Consider the following 16,146-nt stretch of genomic DNA (forward strand, 5'->3'; position numbering starts at 1 on the left):
ACAAGGCCTCCCAAAGTGCTGGGATTACAGGCGTGAACCACTGCACCTGGCCTTTTTTTTTTTTTTTTAAACTCCATCTCAAAAAAATAAAAATAAAAAAATTTAGTTATAGTCTGTCTCATGCAATCTTTGGGACATATACCAAAAATTAGTCTTTCCGAGATCCAAACCTGACCAGATGGGTTTGCTTTTATCTGCCACATCTGGCCTCCCCACCCTTGGGTGAGCAGGGGAGGGTGGGGGGTGGCCCAGGCTAACCCGCCCTTGTGCCCACAGGCAGGTGCTCCGGGATCACAACTGCCTGCAGACGCTGTTGCAGCATCTGACCTCGCACAGCCTGACCATCGTGAGCAACGCATGCGGCACACTCTGGAACCTATCAGCCCGCAGCGCGCGAGACCAGGAGCTGCTGTGGGACCTGGGCGCTGTGGGCATGCTGCGCAATCTGGTGCACTCCAAACACAAGATGATCGCCATGGGCAGCGCCGCCGCCCTGCGCAACCTGCTCGCCCATCGACCTGCCAAGCACCAGGCGGCTGCCACCGCCGTGTCCCCAGGCAGCTGCGTGCCCAGCCTGTACGTGCGCAAGCAGCGGGCGCTGGAGGCCGAGCTGGACGCACGGCACCTGGCGCAGGCGCTGGAGCACCTGGAGAAGCACCGCCCGCCGGCAGCCGAGGCCACCAGCAAGAAGCCGCTGCCGCCCCTGCGACACCTGGACGGCCTGGCCCAAGACTATGCTTCCGATTCTGGCTGCTTTGACGACGACGATGCACCGTCATCCCTGGCCGCGGCCGCGGCCACCGGGGAGCCAGCCAGCCCTGCCGCGTTGTCCCTCTTCCTGGGCAGCCCCTTCCTGCAGGGGCAGGCGCTGGCCCGCACCCCGCCCACCCGCCGAGGCGGCAAGGAGGCAGAGAAGGACGCCAGTGGGGAGGCGGCCGTGGCGGCCAAGGCCAAGGCCAAGCTGGCGCTTGCAGTGGCGCGCATCGACCAGCTGGTGGAGGACATCTCCGCCCTGCATACCTCGTCCGACGATAGCTTCAGCCTCAGCTCTGGAGACCCGGGGCAGGAGGCGCCACGGGAGGGCCGCGCCCAGTCCTGCTCCCCATGCCGCGGCCCGGAGGGTGGGCGGCGAGAGGCAGGAAGCCGGGCGCACCCGCTGCTGCGGCTCAAGGCGGCCCACGCCAGCCTCTCCAACGACAGCCTCAACAGTGGCAGTGCCAGCGACGGGTACTGCCCACGCGAACACATGCTGCCTTGCCCGCTGGCCGCACTGGCTTCGCGCCGCGAGGACCCCAGGTGTGGGCAGCCTCGGCCCAGCCGGCTTGACCTTGACCTGCCGGGCAGCCAGGCCGAGCCGCCTGCCCGTGAAGCCACATCCGCCGACGCCCGCGTGCGTACCATCAAGCTGTCACCTACCTACCAGCACGTGCCACTGCTCGAGGGTGCCTCAAGGGCGGGTGCGGAGCCCCTCGCGGGGCCTGGAACCTCTCCAGGAGCCCGGAAGCAGGCCTGGCTGCCGGCAGACCACCTGAGCAAAGTTCCTGAGAAGCTAGCAGCCGCCCCGCTGTCCGTGGCCAGCAAGGCACTGCAGAAGCTGGTGGCGCAGGAGGGTCCGCTCTCGTTGTCCCGATGCAGCTCCCTTTCCTCACTGTCCTCTGCCGGCCGCCCAGGCCCCAGCGAGGGCGGTGACCTGGATGACACTGACTCCTCTCTGGAGGGGCTGGAGGAGGCGGGCCCCAGCGAGGCTGAGCTGGACAGCGTGTGGCGGGCACCCGGGGCCACCTCGCTGCCCGTAGCCATTCCGGCTCCCCGGCGCAACCGAGGCCGGGGCCTGGGGGTGGAGGACGCCACGCCGTCCAGCTCCTCAGAGAACTACGTGCAGGAGACACCGCTGGTGCTGAGCCGCTGCAGCTCTGTGAGCTCGCTGGGTAGCTTTGAGAGCCCGTCCATTGCCAGCTCCATCCCCAGTGACCCTTGCAGCGGGCAGGGCAGCGGCACCATCAGCCCTAGCGAACTGCCCGACAGCCCCGGGCAGACCATGCCTCCCAGCCGGAGCAAGACGCCGCCACTAGCGCCTGCGCCGCAGGGTCCCCCCGAGGCCAGCCAGTTCAGCCTGCAGTGGGAGAGCTACGTGAAGCGCTTCCTGGACATCGCCGACTGCCGAGAGCGCTGCCGGCTGCCGTCTGAGCTGGACGCAGGCAGCGTGCGCTTCACCGTGGAGAAGCCGGATGAGAACTTCTCGTGCGCCTCGAGCCTCAGCGCGCTGGCCTTGCACGAGCACTACGTGCAGCAGGACGTGGAGCTGCGGCTGCTGCCCTCGGCCTGCCCAGAGCGCGGCGGGGGCACAGGGGGCGCCGGCCTCCACTTTGCAGGGCACCGGCGACGGGAGGAGGGGCCAGCGCCCACGGGTTCTCGCCCCCGCGGTGCCGCGGACCAGGAGTTGGAGCTGCTGCGGGAGTGCCTGGGGGCCGCCGTGCCTGCCAGGCTGCGCAAGGTGGCCTCGGCGCTGGTGCCAGGTCGCCGCGCGCTCCCCGTGCCCGTCTACATGTTGGTGCCCGCCCCTGCCCGGGCCCAGGAGGACGACTCCTGCACTGACTCCGCGGAGGGCACGCCAGTCAACTTCTCCAGCGCCGCCTCCCTCAGCGACGAGACACTGCAGGGACCCCCCAGGGACCAGCCCGGGGGATCAGAGGGCAGGCAAAGACCCACCGGCCGCCCCACCTCTGCCAGGCAGGCCGTGGGGCACCGGCACAAGGCGGGAGGCGCCGGCCGCAGCGTGGAGCAGGCTCGGGGCACTGGCAAGAACCGAGCAGGGCTGGAGCTGCCCCTGGGCCGGCCCCCGAGCGCCCCCGCAGACAAGGACGACTCGAAGCCCGGCCGGACCCGTGGGGACGGGGCACTTCAGTCGCTGTGCCTCACAACGCCCACCGAGGAGGCCGTGTACTGCTTCTATGGCAACGACTCGGACGAGGAGCCCCCGGCAGCTGCGCCCACGCCCACCCACCGGCGCACATCGGCCATCCCCCGCGCTCTTACCCGCGAGCGCCTGCAGGGCCGGAAGGAGGCCCCTGCCCCGTCCAAGGCCGCACCATCCGCCCCGCCGCCCACCCGGGCCCAGCCCAGCCTCATTGCTGACGAGACCCCGCCGTGCTACTCCCTGAGCTCCTCCGCCAGCTCCCTCAGCGAGCCCGAGCCCCCGGAGCCGCCCTCCGTCAGTCCACGAGGCCAGGAGCCCGCGGTCACCAAGGACCCGGGCCCGAGAGGCGGACGCGACAGCTCGCCCAGCCCGCGGGCCGCGGAGGAGCTTCTGCAGCGGTGCATCAGCTCGGCCCTGCCCAGGCGCCGGCCCCCAGTGTCCGGCCTGCGGCGCCGCAAGCCCCGAGCCACCCGGCTGGATGAGCGGCCTGCGGAGGGGTCCCGGGAACACGGCGAGGAGGCAGCGGGCTCGGACCGGGCCTCTGACCTGGACAGCGTGGAGTGGCGCGCCATCCAGGAGGGCGCCAACTCCATCGTCACGTGGCTGCACCAGGCAGCAGCTGCCACGCGCGAGGCCTCGTCCGAGTCCGACTCCATCCTGTCCTTTGTATCCGGGCTGTCAGTGGGGTCTACCCTACAGCCCCCCAAACACAGGAAGGGACGACAGGCGGGGGGCGAAATGGGCAGTGCCCGGCGGCCAGAGAAACGGGGCGCAGCCTCAGCCAAGACCAGCGGGAGCCCCCGTTCCCCTGCAGGCCCAGAGAAGCCACGTGGCACACAGAAGACCACGCCCGGGGTGCCAGCTGTGCTCCGGGGACGAACAGTGATCTATGTGCCCAGTCCGGCACCTCGTGCCCAGCCCAAAGGGACCCCCGGCCCCCGCGCCACACCACGGAAGGTGGCGCCCCCTTGCCTGGCACAGTCCGCAGCTCCAGCCAAAGTTCCCAGCCCCGGACAGCAGCGGTCGCGGAGCCTACACCGGCCTGGCAAGACCTCGGAACTGGGGACGCTGAGCCAGCCCCCCAGGAGCGCTACACCGCCCGCCCGCCTCGCCAAGACCCCCTCCTCCAGCTCCTCCCAGACCTCGCCCGCCTCCCAGCCCCTGCCCAGAAAGCGCCCCCTGGTCACTCAGGCTGCAGGGCCCCTGCCCGGCCCCGGGGCCTCCCCAGTGCCCAAGACGCCGGCGCGCACTCTTCTGGCGAAGCAGCACAAGACGCAGAGGTCGCCCGTGCGTATCCCGTTCATGCAGAAGCCGGCCCGGCGGGGGCCGCCCCCGCTGGCTCGGGCAGTCCCGGAGCCGGGCCCCAGGGGCCGGGCGGGGACCGAGGCTGGCCCGGGGGCCCGCGGTGGCCGCCTGGGCCTGGTGCGCGTGGCCTCGGCCCTCTCCAGCGGCAGCGAGTCCTCCGACCGCTCAGGCTTCCGGCGACAGCTGACCTTCATCAAGGAGTCACCAGGCTTGCGGCGCCGCCGCTCCGAGCTATCCTCGGCCGAGTCTGCGGCCTCTGCCCCCCAGGGCACCTCGCCCCGCCGCGGCCGGCCCGCGCTGCCCGCCGTCTTCCTCTGCTCCTCGCGCTGCGAAGAGCTCCGAGCGGCACCCCGGCAGGCCCCGGCCCGGCAGCGGCCCCCCGCGGCCCGACCCGGCCCCGGCGAGCGCCCTGCCCGGCGCACCAGCTCCGAGAGCCCGTCCCGCCTGCCCGTGCGCGCGCCTGCCGCCCGACCCGAGACGGTGAAGCGCTACGCGTCGCTGCCGCACATCAGCGTTGCCCGCAGACCCGACGGCGCCGTCCCGGCTGCCCCAGCCCCAGCCGACGCCGCGCGCCGCAGCAGCGACGGAGAGCCCCGGTCGCTCCCCAGGGTGGCTGCGCCGGGCACGACGTGGCGGCGCATCCGGGACGAGGACGTGCCCCACATCCTGCGCAGCACGCTGCCCGCCACGGCCCTGCCACTGCGGGGCTCCACGCCCGAGGACGCCCCGGCCGGGCCCCCGCCGCGCAAGACCAGCGACGCCGTGGTCCAGACTGAGGAGGTCGCCGCCCCCAAGACCAACTCCAGCACGTCCCCGAGCCTGGAGAGCAGGGAGCCCCCCGGGGCCCCCGCTAGCGGCCAGCTCTCCCTCCTTGGCAGCGACGTGGACGGGCCCAGCCTCGCCAAGGCTCCCATCTCCGCACCCTTCGTGCACGAGGGCCTGGGGGTCGCCGTGGGGGGCTTCCCCGCCAGCCGGCACGGCTCCCCCAGCCGCTCGGCCCGAGTACCCCCCTTCAACTATGTGCCCAGCCCCATGGTGGTCGCAGCCACCACCGACTCGGCCGCGGAGAAAGCCCCGGCCACCTCCTCCGCCACCCTCCTGGAATAGTGGCCTAGGCCGGCCTTCTGGAACTTTCTCTCCCGGCCTTGCGGCCGGGTCTGGCTGCCCCATAGGCCTGCGCTGTAGATGTTCCCCGTAGGTCGCCCCAGGGCCTCTGCCCACCTGAGCCCCACCACCCTCAGAGCCCCCGCTCAGTGCACTGCGGCCTTGCGCCTCACCGGAAGACCTTGCCTCTGTATCGCGGGGGTCCAGGAGGAAACGGGGCGGCCGCTGGGCCTCAAGTCCCGGCCGTGGAGCGCTGGTAAGGGCGCCCGGGCCCAGCCCTGAGCGCGCGGCCCTTCCCCTGTCGGGAGCCGTTGCCTGACCCCGGGCGAGGGAGGCAGCGGCCTTCGGGTCCGGGTCTGGGTCCGCTGCTTCGCAGGGGCAGCGCTGGGGAGGGGACGGCGCCCGCCGCAGGTGGGGCGAGGCTCGCGGAGGGCGGCGCCACGGCGGGCCTGCCAGCTGGGGGCCTCCGCGGCGCGCAGGGGCGAAGCCTGTAATCACGGCAGCCGCGGGTAATTCGCTAATGAGGGCTTTGCAGGGTTTGTTTTCATTCTCAGCCCCAGCTGTGGGAGTGCGAGGTGGGGGTGTGGCCGATCCCCGGCAGGAAGCCCCGCCCCGACGGTGTTCAGGGAACCCGGAGCCCAAGCGCCCGGCGGAGCCCAAAAGGGTGGGGGTGGGAGGGGCAGGGGCCAACGGATCCCCCTGCCTGCTGCACCCCTTGGCGGAAGACTGAAAGGCAGCGGGCTGCGCACATTGGAACCCTGGTGCAGACGCCGGGCCGGCTATTTGGACCCCAGCCCAGAGATGCTGGCTCCAGCTGGGGCGACCCCAAGGGTCACTGGAGTCAGGATCGGCCCGGCCCAGCCGCGGCAGGCGAGGTCAATGGAAAGAAGACTGAGGGGAGTCCCGGCCGTGAGCCCGAGGCCCTGGGACCTGGAGGCCGCGCTGGCCTCTCCCCAGCGGAGCCTGCACGTTACGGAGACCATCACATGTGGGCGTGGTCACTGCCCAGGACTGCACTGCTGCTGATCTTGTCCCTTTTCAATTCCCTTCTGGTTCATGATGCATAAAGTGCTAGACCCTAGGACTCCAGAGACAGCACAGCTGGGGCGGGGACAGAGGGAACCCAGCCTTGCCTTCCACTCGGGGCTCTGGGACGAGGCCGGAGGTCCGGGGGCCTTCCGGCAGGCGAACACAGGGCTGGGGAGTACTTAGTGCCAGATGAGGTGAAAACTGACAGAGGGGCCTGGGGGGCTTGGCTGCCTCATCCCCTGGCCGGGGAGGATGGGAGCTGGGTCTCCTGCGTGGGGTGGGACTCGCAGGGGCCAGGGCTCTGGGACTGGGGCAACGCCTCATCCTGCAGAGGGAGCCGACGACCTCTTTTCTGCAGAATCCCAGCTCGGGCAGGCGCTGCCTTCACACACGAATCTGCCCAGGCCGAGGGCACACACTCACCGCCCAAGGTGCCTTCTCCGGGAGAAGGGAAGCGGGGTTTGAGGGTTGGGTCGGTGGAGCTCAGAAGGAAACCCCAGCCCCATCACGGATACCACCATCCCTTGCGTCCTGTCCCCAGCATGTGCAAGGCCAGCCTTTCTGGCAGAAGACGCTGTCCTCAACTCAGGGTCACTGTGAGAGAAGCTGACCCCAGCCCCCACCCCCAGTTAACGCTGCTGCTTCTCTGAATGCATGTCATGTTGCACCCCATGCTCTGGGCCCGCGCCCTGCAGGATGAGGAGCTCCGGGGAGGACGTCTCGTGCTGAAGGTGCTCAATCCTCCCTCCTAGGACCTCGCAGCCAGGCGAGGCTGTCGGGCTGTTTTGGGGGAAGAGGGGGTCACGGGTGGCTGAGCAGAGAGCGGGGAGAATGCAGGCTGAGTGGGGCGACCTCCTGCCTGCCAGGAGCCCCCTTTCAGGACCCAGCGGGGATCTCACACTTGCTGTCCCCATCCATGGCCTGAGGGGGAGCCTGGGGTCTCTTCCGGGGCTTTTGGACTTGGGGATGCCAAACACGTGCTCACCCTCATGCTCGCCCTGGCCAGCTGCACCTCTAATCGTCAAGGGGTAGGACGCAGCCAGCCACTGGGTCGCTGGTGACAGGGCCAGGGTTGTGCAAGGAGGTGCAGCACTGCCTTCCACACACGGTAAGTCTCTGGGCGGTGCTCTCCCGGCTCCCTGCCTCTGTTTCCCCATGTGGGCCGTGGGGAACTCCCAGAGCTACCTCTGGGGGGAGCATGGTGGCAGCGATGATGGGGAGACACCTGGTGCTGCTCACAGAACTTGGGTCTGGCCGGCCCCTGCCCGTGCCACCTTGCCCAGCAGCAGGGAGTGCAACCTGGCCACTGGCCCTGCCCGCCACCCTGAGTCCTGAGCTCACTTTCGCCTTCTCCACCCCCTGCCGCGGGGGCTACAGCCACACCTCACTGCCCAGTCCAGCTGTCTCCAGGAGGGGACAGGCAGTTGGTGGCCTCTGGACAATTGACTCAAGGTATGCCCACCGCGGCCCCTGCCTGGCCACCGGCCTCTCTGCACCAGGGTGACAAGGGGTCGTCTGCCCCGACACTCCAGGGCCAGAATCCTAAGGAACTGAGGGTCTGAGGATGCAGGGAGGGTGGCAGTGTCCTGAGGCTGATGGACGGTGACCGCCACTGGCCCCCAACACCACCACACGTGGGTGCTGAACTCGGGCTGCTGTGCCCACCGGCGTGGTCCTCCCGAGCTCTGACAGCATTACCTCACCCCGCCCCATCTGTTGCCCCGGTCCAGCCCCGACGACGCACGCCTGGTCTGTCTCGGATTCCCCTAGCTGCCACCCCACGTTTTTGTACCGGGTCTCTGAGTGTTAAACGAATGTGTAAATAGTAACAGCCTGTCCTCCCCTAAATGTAAAGCCATCTGTTCAGCGTGAGGACACCATCAGCTGTCCGATTCCCGCGCACATTTAATAAACTGAGCTGTTGAATTGCCTGCCGCCATCACCCGTTCCTCAAATGGGCTGCGGGCAAGGCGGGTTCATCGCCGTCTATGTGCTGAGGCAGATTTGCTGAGGAGACCGCCCAGGTTAGACCCCTGGAAGCAGAGCCAGAAAGCAGACACTGGGGGCACAGGGTTTACTTGGGGGCACCCCACCCAGATGGGCAGGGGGGCACTGGGTGAGGCCAGGAGTCTCCCCCTGGTCCCGAGGGAGAGCGGGCTCCAGGGGGTCCAACCTGGGTGTTGGTACCTGGGCCAGTTATTATGGCAGGCCCCAGTGTGGGGCAGGAAGCATCCATGAGCAACTAGGAGCTGGGATGGCCCCACATCAAAGTCACTTCAGGGAGCACAGCCCTGGCCCAGCGCGGGGAGAGGAAAGCTTTGATTGCAAGCAGCAGAGAAGTGCAGGGCGGCAAGGGATGGCAGGAGCTGCCCCTCCCCACCTTCCACCCTGAGATCCTGCCGGGACACCCCTCGGCCAGGTGAGCGGACTCAGAAGAGTGACCAGTGAGAAGTCCCCAGGGCCCAGGCCGGCTAGCCAAGTCCCTGTTTCCGGATGAGGCGCCTCCCAGGCTGTGTGTGGCAGGCCCCCTTTCTTCAGGGAATAAGAAACATCTTCCACATTCCAGAAACAAAGCTGGCTGTGGGTCTGGAGAGAGGGTGAGGCAGCCCCAGGTCTCTGAGTCAGGCAGACGGTCCCTGTATGCGGTGCTGGGCAGGACTGAGCAGGGTTCCCAGGGTCGCCAGTGCTCATCCCTCCCCAGCTTCCAGAGCCCCAGGAAGGGGCCACTCACGGAGGCACCAATCAGACCGCCAGACACACACAAAGGGGTTTATGTTCCGGGCCCAGCCTCTGGGCCGCCTGGCCCAGGTTTCCACTCGAGTTGATGTCTAGGATGAAAAGCCCTTCGCAAGTCCCTCTGCCGCCCTAATGCCCCTTCCCTCGGGGCCAGAACCGCAGGGAATCAGGCCCAGGACGTGCTCCGGCCAGAGGGTGGCTGTGAGGCCCAGGACACCCTGGGCTCCGGGCCAGTGACTCACAGCAGTCCTCCAGCAAGGGCAGTGGCTGGGAGACACCTGTGCCGTGGAGCTGCGCCCAGCCTGGCTGGGTCTCAGGGCTGCTTGAGTGACCCCAGCAGCCCAGGGTCGTTGTGAAGATCAACGTGGCTCGTGGGAGGAGCCCAGAGCCCGGAAGGAAGTGGGGTCAGGGGCTCGTGCTGGCCCCCAGGCTGCTCTGACATCAGGTGGGCACTCGCTGGATAGAATCACAGTTAACACCTCGATCCCGACACCTGGACTCAGAAGTGGGCGGGCGAGTGCCTGCCCCCGGGAGGAAGGAGGTGGCGCCTGCTCCCAGGGGCCCCACCACAGAGCATGGCCACCGTGAGCCGAGGACAGAATCGCAGCAGAGCAGTAAGGTCCTTATCCTCTTCCAAACCCCAGTGGGCCCTCAGGTCACGCAGGACAGAGCCAGCTGGGTGGGTCCCACCAACTTGGCATGAATGGGACGACGGATGAACCGCAGCCCCAGCGTCAGGAGGGGTGCCTGTGTCAGACACCCACCCAGGCTGGGACCCCATGAATGCGTCTGGTGCCAAGGGACCCCTAGGGAAAGCCCGGGCGCAGGCCACCTCGTGCGCTGCCCAGGCCTGCGGACCCCGAGAGGTCAGCCTGAGGAGGCAGCCTCCGCCGCCGGTAGTGCTGCCTGCTTCATCTGGGCCACCTCCCGCTCCAGGTCCTCGCCAGCTCGCCGCAGGAGCTCACACCTCTGCCTCAGCGCGTCGCCCGCTTGCTGCAGCCGCTGGTTGGCAGCCACGTAGGCCCGGCTCTGCTGGTAGAGCTGCTCTCCTGGGGCCTCTGCATCCTCCATCATCCTGAAGGGAACTGGGGGGTCTGGGATAGAACACAGCAGCATCACTGTCTGCTGACCAGGGAACCCCGGAGGGCAGCCTCCTGGGCACACCTCACTACCGCCCCCAAAGGGCAGGGTTCCCTGCAGTCCCGGTGTGAGCTGCCAGCCGGGGTCTTTTTAAGATGACGAAAGCGGCCAGGTGTGGTGGCTCAAGCCTGTAATCCCAGCACTTTGGGAGGCTGAGGCGGGAGGAACACTTGAGCCCAGGAGTTAGAGACCAGCCTGGACAACACAGTGAGACCCCCATCTCTCCCAAAAAATACAAAAATTAGCTGGGCATGGTAGCATGCACCTGTGGTCCCTACTTCTCCGGAGGCAGAGGTGGGAGGATTGCTTGAGCCTGGGAGGCCGCGGACACAGTAAGCTATGATCGCGCCATGGCACTCCAGCCTGGGTGACAGGGTCTCATTAGAGCCTGTCTCATTAAATAAATAAATAAATAAATAAATAAATAAATATCAAATAATGGAGGCTTCCTGGCCCATCAGCTGGGAGAGGCACAGTGGCTGGGTGGCAAGAAGGGCTTCCAGCTCTAGGCTACCCACCTTAGCAAAGCGTGTGACCAGAGGGATGGGGTCAGAGAAAGAGCTGAGCCTGGCCAGCAGTGGCCCTCCTGGGGTTGGGGCTTCCATTCCTGCAACAGCTGTGGCACCCACCCAGATGGGCTCCACTGAGCCGGCCTGGCTCTCATTCCTGCTCTCACTGGAAGCCAGAGACGCAACAAGCCCGCCATCGAAGATCTCTCCAGGGGCCATGCAACCTCATGGAGCCCACACTTAGTGAGGCGGGGCGGCAAGGGTGAGAGGTGGGCACTCATGTCCTGGTGACTCCCGCATACGGCGGAAACCATGTAAGGCTCCCTGGCCCCCAAAGTATGCAAGCCCAGTGCAGCACAGACTTTAAGGTCACTCAGAGAAGCGTCAGGGTCTCCTCGGCTCTGGCCTGCCCCTCGGCAGTGTGGTCTCGCAATGACGAAGGCTGCACGTGCCACACAAGCCTGGGCTGATCAAATCACCAGTCACCTCCTGCTTTAGCAACAGGGTGGGAAAGGCCGGGCAGTGCCTGGATGAAGGCAGGCCAGCACAGGAGGCCCCTCTACCTTCTATGAGCCCCCCGCCCCCGGCACAACGTGCCTCAGTTTCCCCACACTCAACGGCCATGGACCTGAGCCCATGATGCTGAAACCATGGCCCCAGCGCCCTCAGATGACCCAACTGCATGCTGGGAATAAACACCCCAACTGCATGCTGGGAATAAACACCCCAACTGCATGCTGGGAATAAACACAACTCAGGCACCTGGACCGGTACCAGCCAACAGAACCTTCCAGATGATGTGCACACCTTCCACCGATGCTGGGCCACACCAGCCACCAGCCATGAGAGGCTCCTGGGCACTTAAAATATGCCTAAATGGAAAAGCCACTCGATTTTTCTTTGCTTTTTTTTCAGAGACAGGGTCTCGCTGTCACTCAGGCTGGAGCCTCCAACTCCTGGGCAGAAGCAATCCTCCTGCCTCAGCCTCCTGAGTAGCTAAGACCACAGGTGCACGCCACTACACCCAGTTAATTTGTGTATTTTTGGTAGAGATGGGTTTCACTATGTTGTCCAGGCTGGTCTTGAACTCCTGGCCTCAAGTCATCCTCTTGCCTCAGCCTCCCAAAGTGCTGGGATTACAGGCATGTGCCACTGCACCTGGCCCCAGAATTTTCTAATATTACTTTTTTTAAATGTTCCCATAAAAATTCAGTTTCTGTCATTCCACATGACTCATTTTCTTTTCTTTTTTTTTGGGAGTGAGTCTTGCTCTGCCGCCCAGGCTGGAGTGCAATGGCACAATCTCAGCTCACTGCAACCTCCGCCTCCCGGGTTCAAGCTAATTCTCCTGCCTCAGCCTCCCGAGTAGCAGGGATTACAGGCATGCGCTACCACGCCTGGCTAATTTTTTTGTATTTTTAGTAGAGATGGGGTTTCACCATGTTGGCCAGGGTGGCCTTGAACTCCTGACCTCAAATGATCCGCCCACCTCAGCCACCCAAAGTGCTGGGATTACAGGTGTGAGCCACCGCACCTGGCTGATTCATTTTCATTTAATGTCAGTGCCGGCACCACCCCTCTACGCCTGCCCGTCTAGAACAGCCTGGGGCGGGCATTCTTGTTTCTTTTGTTCACTTGTGCATTAACAGTGCTCTGAGCCCAGAGCTCGGCACAAAGAAGTGCTCAAGAAAAGACTTGAATGAATGAATGAATGAGCCTCATGGAGAGAACACAAAATTCGCCCAACTGCACTGCCGAACCCCTTGGTCTCTGACTAGCTTCCACCTCGTAAATCAGGAGTGGACGAGCTTTCCCGCCAAAAGCTAGAGTCTCTGCTCCCACTACTCAACTCTGCCCTTCTGGTGTGAGAGCATTTGGCCGTGTGCCGTAAACCTTTACTTATCAACACTGAAATCTGAATTTCATACCTCTTTCAGGTGTCAGATACGTTTTTTCACCCACCCCAATTTAAAAATGTGAAGCCCATTCATAGCTCCCAGGCCTTACAAAAACAGCCAAGGGCAGGGTTTGGCGGGCCCTAGCTTACCACCCCTGTTTTACTTTATTTATTTATTTATTTATTATTATTAGTAGTATTGAGACGGAGTCTCACTGTGGTCCAGGCCAGAGTGCAGTGGTATGATCTCAGCTCACTGCAACCTCCGCCTCCCAGGTTCATGTGATTCTCCCGCCTCAGCCTCCTGAGTGGCTGGGATTACAGGCCCACAATACCACATCCAGCTAATTTTTGTATTTTTAGTAGAGAGGAGGTTCCACCATGTTGGCCAGGCTGGTGTCGAACCTCTGACCTCAAGTGATCCACCCGCCTCGGCCTCCCAAAGTGCTGGGATTACAGGCATGAGCCACCGTGCCGGCCACTTATTTATTTTTGAGACAGAGTCTGGCTGTGATGCCCAGGCTGGATCCTCCCACTTTAGCCTCCAAGAAGCTGAGGCTACAAGTGTCCACCACTACACTCAGTAATTTTTTTTTTTTTTTTTTTTTTTTTGAGACGGAGTCTCCCACGGTCGCCTGGGCTGGAGTGCAGCAAAGCGATCTCGGCTCACTGCAAACTCTGCCTCCCGGGTTCAAGCGATTCTCCTGCCTCAGCCTCCCCAGTAGCTGGGATTACAGGCGCCTGCCACTATGCCCAGCTAACATTTTTTTTTTCTTTTTTTGCATTTTTAGCAGAGACGGAGTTTCACCATGTTGGCCAGGCTGGTCTCGAACTCCTGGGCTCAAGCGATCCTCCCGCCTCGTCCTCCGAAAGTGCTGGGCTTACAGGCCTGAACCACAGCGCCTGGCCTCCTCCCCTGCCTGAAGAACCCTCTGAAAATCGGTCCCACTCTACAGAGGCGAAGAGGGAGGCTCGGAGAGGATATGGATCGTGCCCACGTTACTGGGATTCCCAGGGCGTGGGGTCAGGAGTTAGGGGTGTGCTTCTCTCCCGTCCCCCTTGCTGCCGGAGTCTCAGGTCCGCCTTTCCCCGGGACAGGTCTCCCCCTACCTTCCGGGGCCAGGGTGGTGAACACTGGGTCCTCTGCCGGCGCCCCTCGCACATCCTCCAGGATCTGCTCCACCGTGGGGGGCGCTGGGCGGGTGGGCAGCAGCACGCGCTTCTTGGTCTTGGAGCCCATCTCTGCAGGCGGGGAAGGGAGCGCTGACCCAGGCGTCCACCTCTCCGCCTTTGCCCGGGCCGCTCCTCCCGCCCAGCGAACTCGTACGCACCCGTCGCGGCCCCGCTCCCAAGGAAGCCCGCCCTGTCCCGCCCCTCTGGGTTCTCGCCGGGCCCTGACCCTCCCTCCGCCCAACAACATGGTGGCCAAGGCTTCAGAGTCTGGCTCAACCTCTGCCTCAGTTTCCCCGCGGTAACCCCAGTCGCCAGCCTCTCCCCACCTACCTGGGCTCGGAACCCCAGCCCAGAGTGTCTGCGATGCAGCCACCTCCGCTTCCGGCCGGAGCACCGCCCCGTCCCCGATCACGTCACACGCGCTTCCGGCCTCCTCTCGCGCCGGCCCGCCGCTCATCGCGGGGCTCCACGCCTTCTTAAAGGGACCGTGCCCTTGAGAATCGGATCTCAGCCTTTCAGTCGAACCCGAGCCTGGACGCACTACGACGAGAGCGAGTTCGAGTCTAGGCTCCACTGGCTGGGTAGAAAAGCATCCGAGGCTCGTCTTTCTGAAAAGCGGGACACGCCACCCAGGGGATATGTCACCCACGTGGCTGTCGGGAGCACAAAGTCGCTGGCCACCTAAGGGGGCCTGGTGGTGCACCAGCACTCGGTGATGTTGGCTGCAGGAATCTCACCTAGGTTGCCAGGACGCAGAGGGGCCGCCACGGCGCCTCCACTTCCAGCCAAAGAGGGTCCTCCCGCCTCGGGGGCGGTACTGGAGGTCACCTTTTCCCCTCCGCTGATGCCTGGGAAGGCAGGAAGAGCAGAGCGCCCTTTTCCTGTCTCAGGAGCTTTATTGAGATGCAGTTTACATACCACAAAGTTCGCCTGTTTATTTCGTTTTGTTTTGTTTTTTTAAAGATGGAGTCTCCCTGTGTCGCCCAGGCTGGAGCGCAGTGGCGTGATCTCAGCTCACTGCAACCTCCGCCTCCTGAGTTCAAGCAATTCTCCTGCCTCAGCCTCCTGAGTAGCTGGGACTACAGGCGCCCGCCACCTCGCCCGGCTAATTTTTTTTCTTGTATTTTAGTGGAGACGGGGTTTCACTGTATTGCCCAGGCTGGTGTCAAACTCCTGAGCTCAGGCAATCCGCCTGCCTCGGTCTCCCAAAGTGCTGGGATTCCAGGCGTGAGCCACCGCGCCCGGCCTAATTCGCCTGCTTGAACTGTAAGTTCGGCCTGGAAGCGGCGGCTACGCCTGGAATCCCAGCACTTTGGGAGGCTGAGGCGGGCAAATCACTGGAGGCCAGTTTGAGACCAGCCTGGCCAACACGGTGCAACTCCGTCTCTACTAAAAATACAAAAATTAGGCTGGGCGCGGCAGCTCATGCCTGTAATCCCAGCACTTTGGGAGGCTGAGGCAGGAGGATCGTGAGATCAGGAGATCGCGACCATCCTGGCTAACATGGTGAAACTCCATCTCTACTAATAATACAAAAAAAAAAAAGAAACATTAGCCGGGTGTGGTGGTGGTCGCCTGTAGTCCCAGCTACTCCGTGGGCTGAGGTGGGAGAATGGTGTGAACGGGGAAAGCAGACCTTGCAGCCAAGATCGGGCCACCGCACTCCAGCATGGGCGACAGAGCAAGACTCCATCTCAAAAAAATAAACGAATAAGAAAAAATAAATAAAGTGTAAGCTCAATGGTTTAGGGTTTTGTTTTGTTTTTTTGTTTTTGACGGAGTCTTGCTCTGTTGCCAGGCTGGAGTGCAGTGGTGTGATCTCAGCTCACTGCAACCTCCGCCTCCCAGGTTCAAAAGATTCTCCTGCCTCAGCCTCCCGAGTAGCTGGGACTACAGGGGTGCATCACCACGCCCCGCTAATTTTTGTGTTTTTAGTAGAGACGGGGTTTCACCATGTTGGCCAGGATGGTCTCGATCTCTTGACCTCGTGACCCGCCTGCCTCAGCCTCCCAAAGTGCTGGGATCACAGGCGTGAGCCACTGCACCTGCTGGTTTTTTGTGTAGAGTTGTGCAACCATTACCCCTAATTTCTGAGCCTCCATCAGCCATCACTCCCCATCTCCTCTCTTCCCAGCCCCTGGCACCCACGCATCCCTTTCCCATCTCTGTGCATTGGCCTGTCCTGGACATTTCATAGAAATGGGGTCACACTGAGGCAGGTAGGGGGAGGGGGATTGATTAAGCTCAGGAATTTGAGACCAGCCTGGGCAACAAAGTGAGACTTCATCTATATAATTTAAGATAAATTAAAATAAAAGACTGGGCGCGGTGGCTCA

The 16,146-nt window shown here is 63.8% G+C and overlaps 2 protein-coding genes and 1 long non-coding RNA gene across 11 annotated transcripts in view; 1 reads left to right on the forward strand and 2 right to left on the reverse strand.

Annotated features, from left to right (window-relative positions):
• The window catches only part of LOC144336951 (uncharacterized), a 9,901-nt gene extending 4,266 nt beyond the window's left edge, over nucleotides 1-5,635 (reverse strand). The window contains exon 1 of the long non-coding RNA XR_013409416.1: nucleotides 5,500-5,635. This is a non-coding gene — a long non-coding RNA (uncharacterized LOC144336951). The remainder of the gene's footprint in view (nucleotides 1-5,499) is intronic.
• Nucleotides 1-8,286, forward strand: part of APC2 (APC regulator of WNT signaling pathway 2) — a 27,648-nt gene extending 19,362 nt beyond the window's left edge. For 6 of the 7 annotated variants that reach the window (XM_015122353.3, XM_015122354.3, XM_077978662.1 and 3 more), the window contains exon 15: nucleotides 277-8,286. In XM_015122353.3, the coding sequence (XP_014977839.2) occupies nucleotides 277-5,329 (5,053 nt within the window). In that variant the 3' untranslated portion in view covers nucleotides 5,330-8,286. The remainder of the gene's footprint in view (nucleotides 1-276) is intronic. The other variant, XM_077978666.1, reaches the window with a different exon arrangement.
• C19H19orf25 (chromosome 19 C19orf25 homolog) overlaps nucleotides 8,243-16,146 on the reverse strand; it is a 99,084-nt gene continuing 91,180 nt past the window's right edge. Inside the window, exons 1-3 of one of the 3 annotated variants that reach the window (XM_015122283.3) lie at nucleotides 14,141-14,206; nucleotides 13,748-13,879; nucleotides 8,243-10,185 (exon numbers count right to left, since the gene is read on the reverse strand). In XM_015122283.3, coding sequence (XP_014977769.3) covers nucleotides 9,959-10,185; nucleotides 13,748-13,877 — 357 coding nt within the window. In that variant the 5' untranslated portion in view covers nucleotides 13,878-13,879; nucleotides 14,141-14,206 and the 3' untranslated portion in view covers nucleotides 8,243-9,958. 3 annotated transcript variants of the gene reach the window in all.

The sequence above is a fragment of the Macaca mulatta genome, chromosome 19 (assembly GCF_049350105.2).
Source record: "Macaca mulatta isolate MMU2019108-1 chromosome 19, T2T-MMU8v2.0, whole genome shotgun sequence".
Classification (NCBI taxonomy): Eukaryota; Metazoa; Chordata; class Mammalia; order Primates; family Cercopithecidae; genus Macaca; species Macaca mulatta.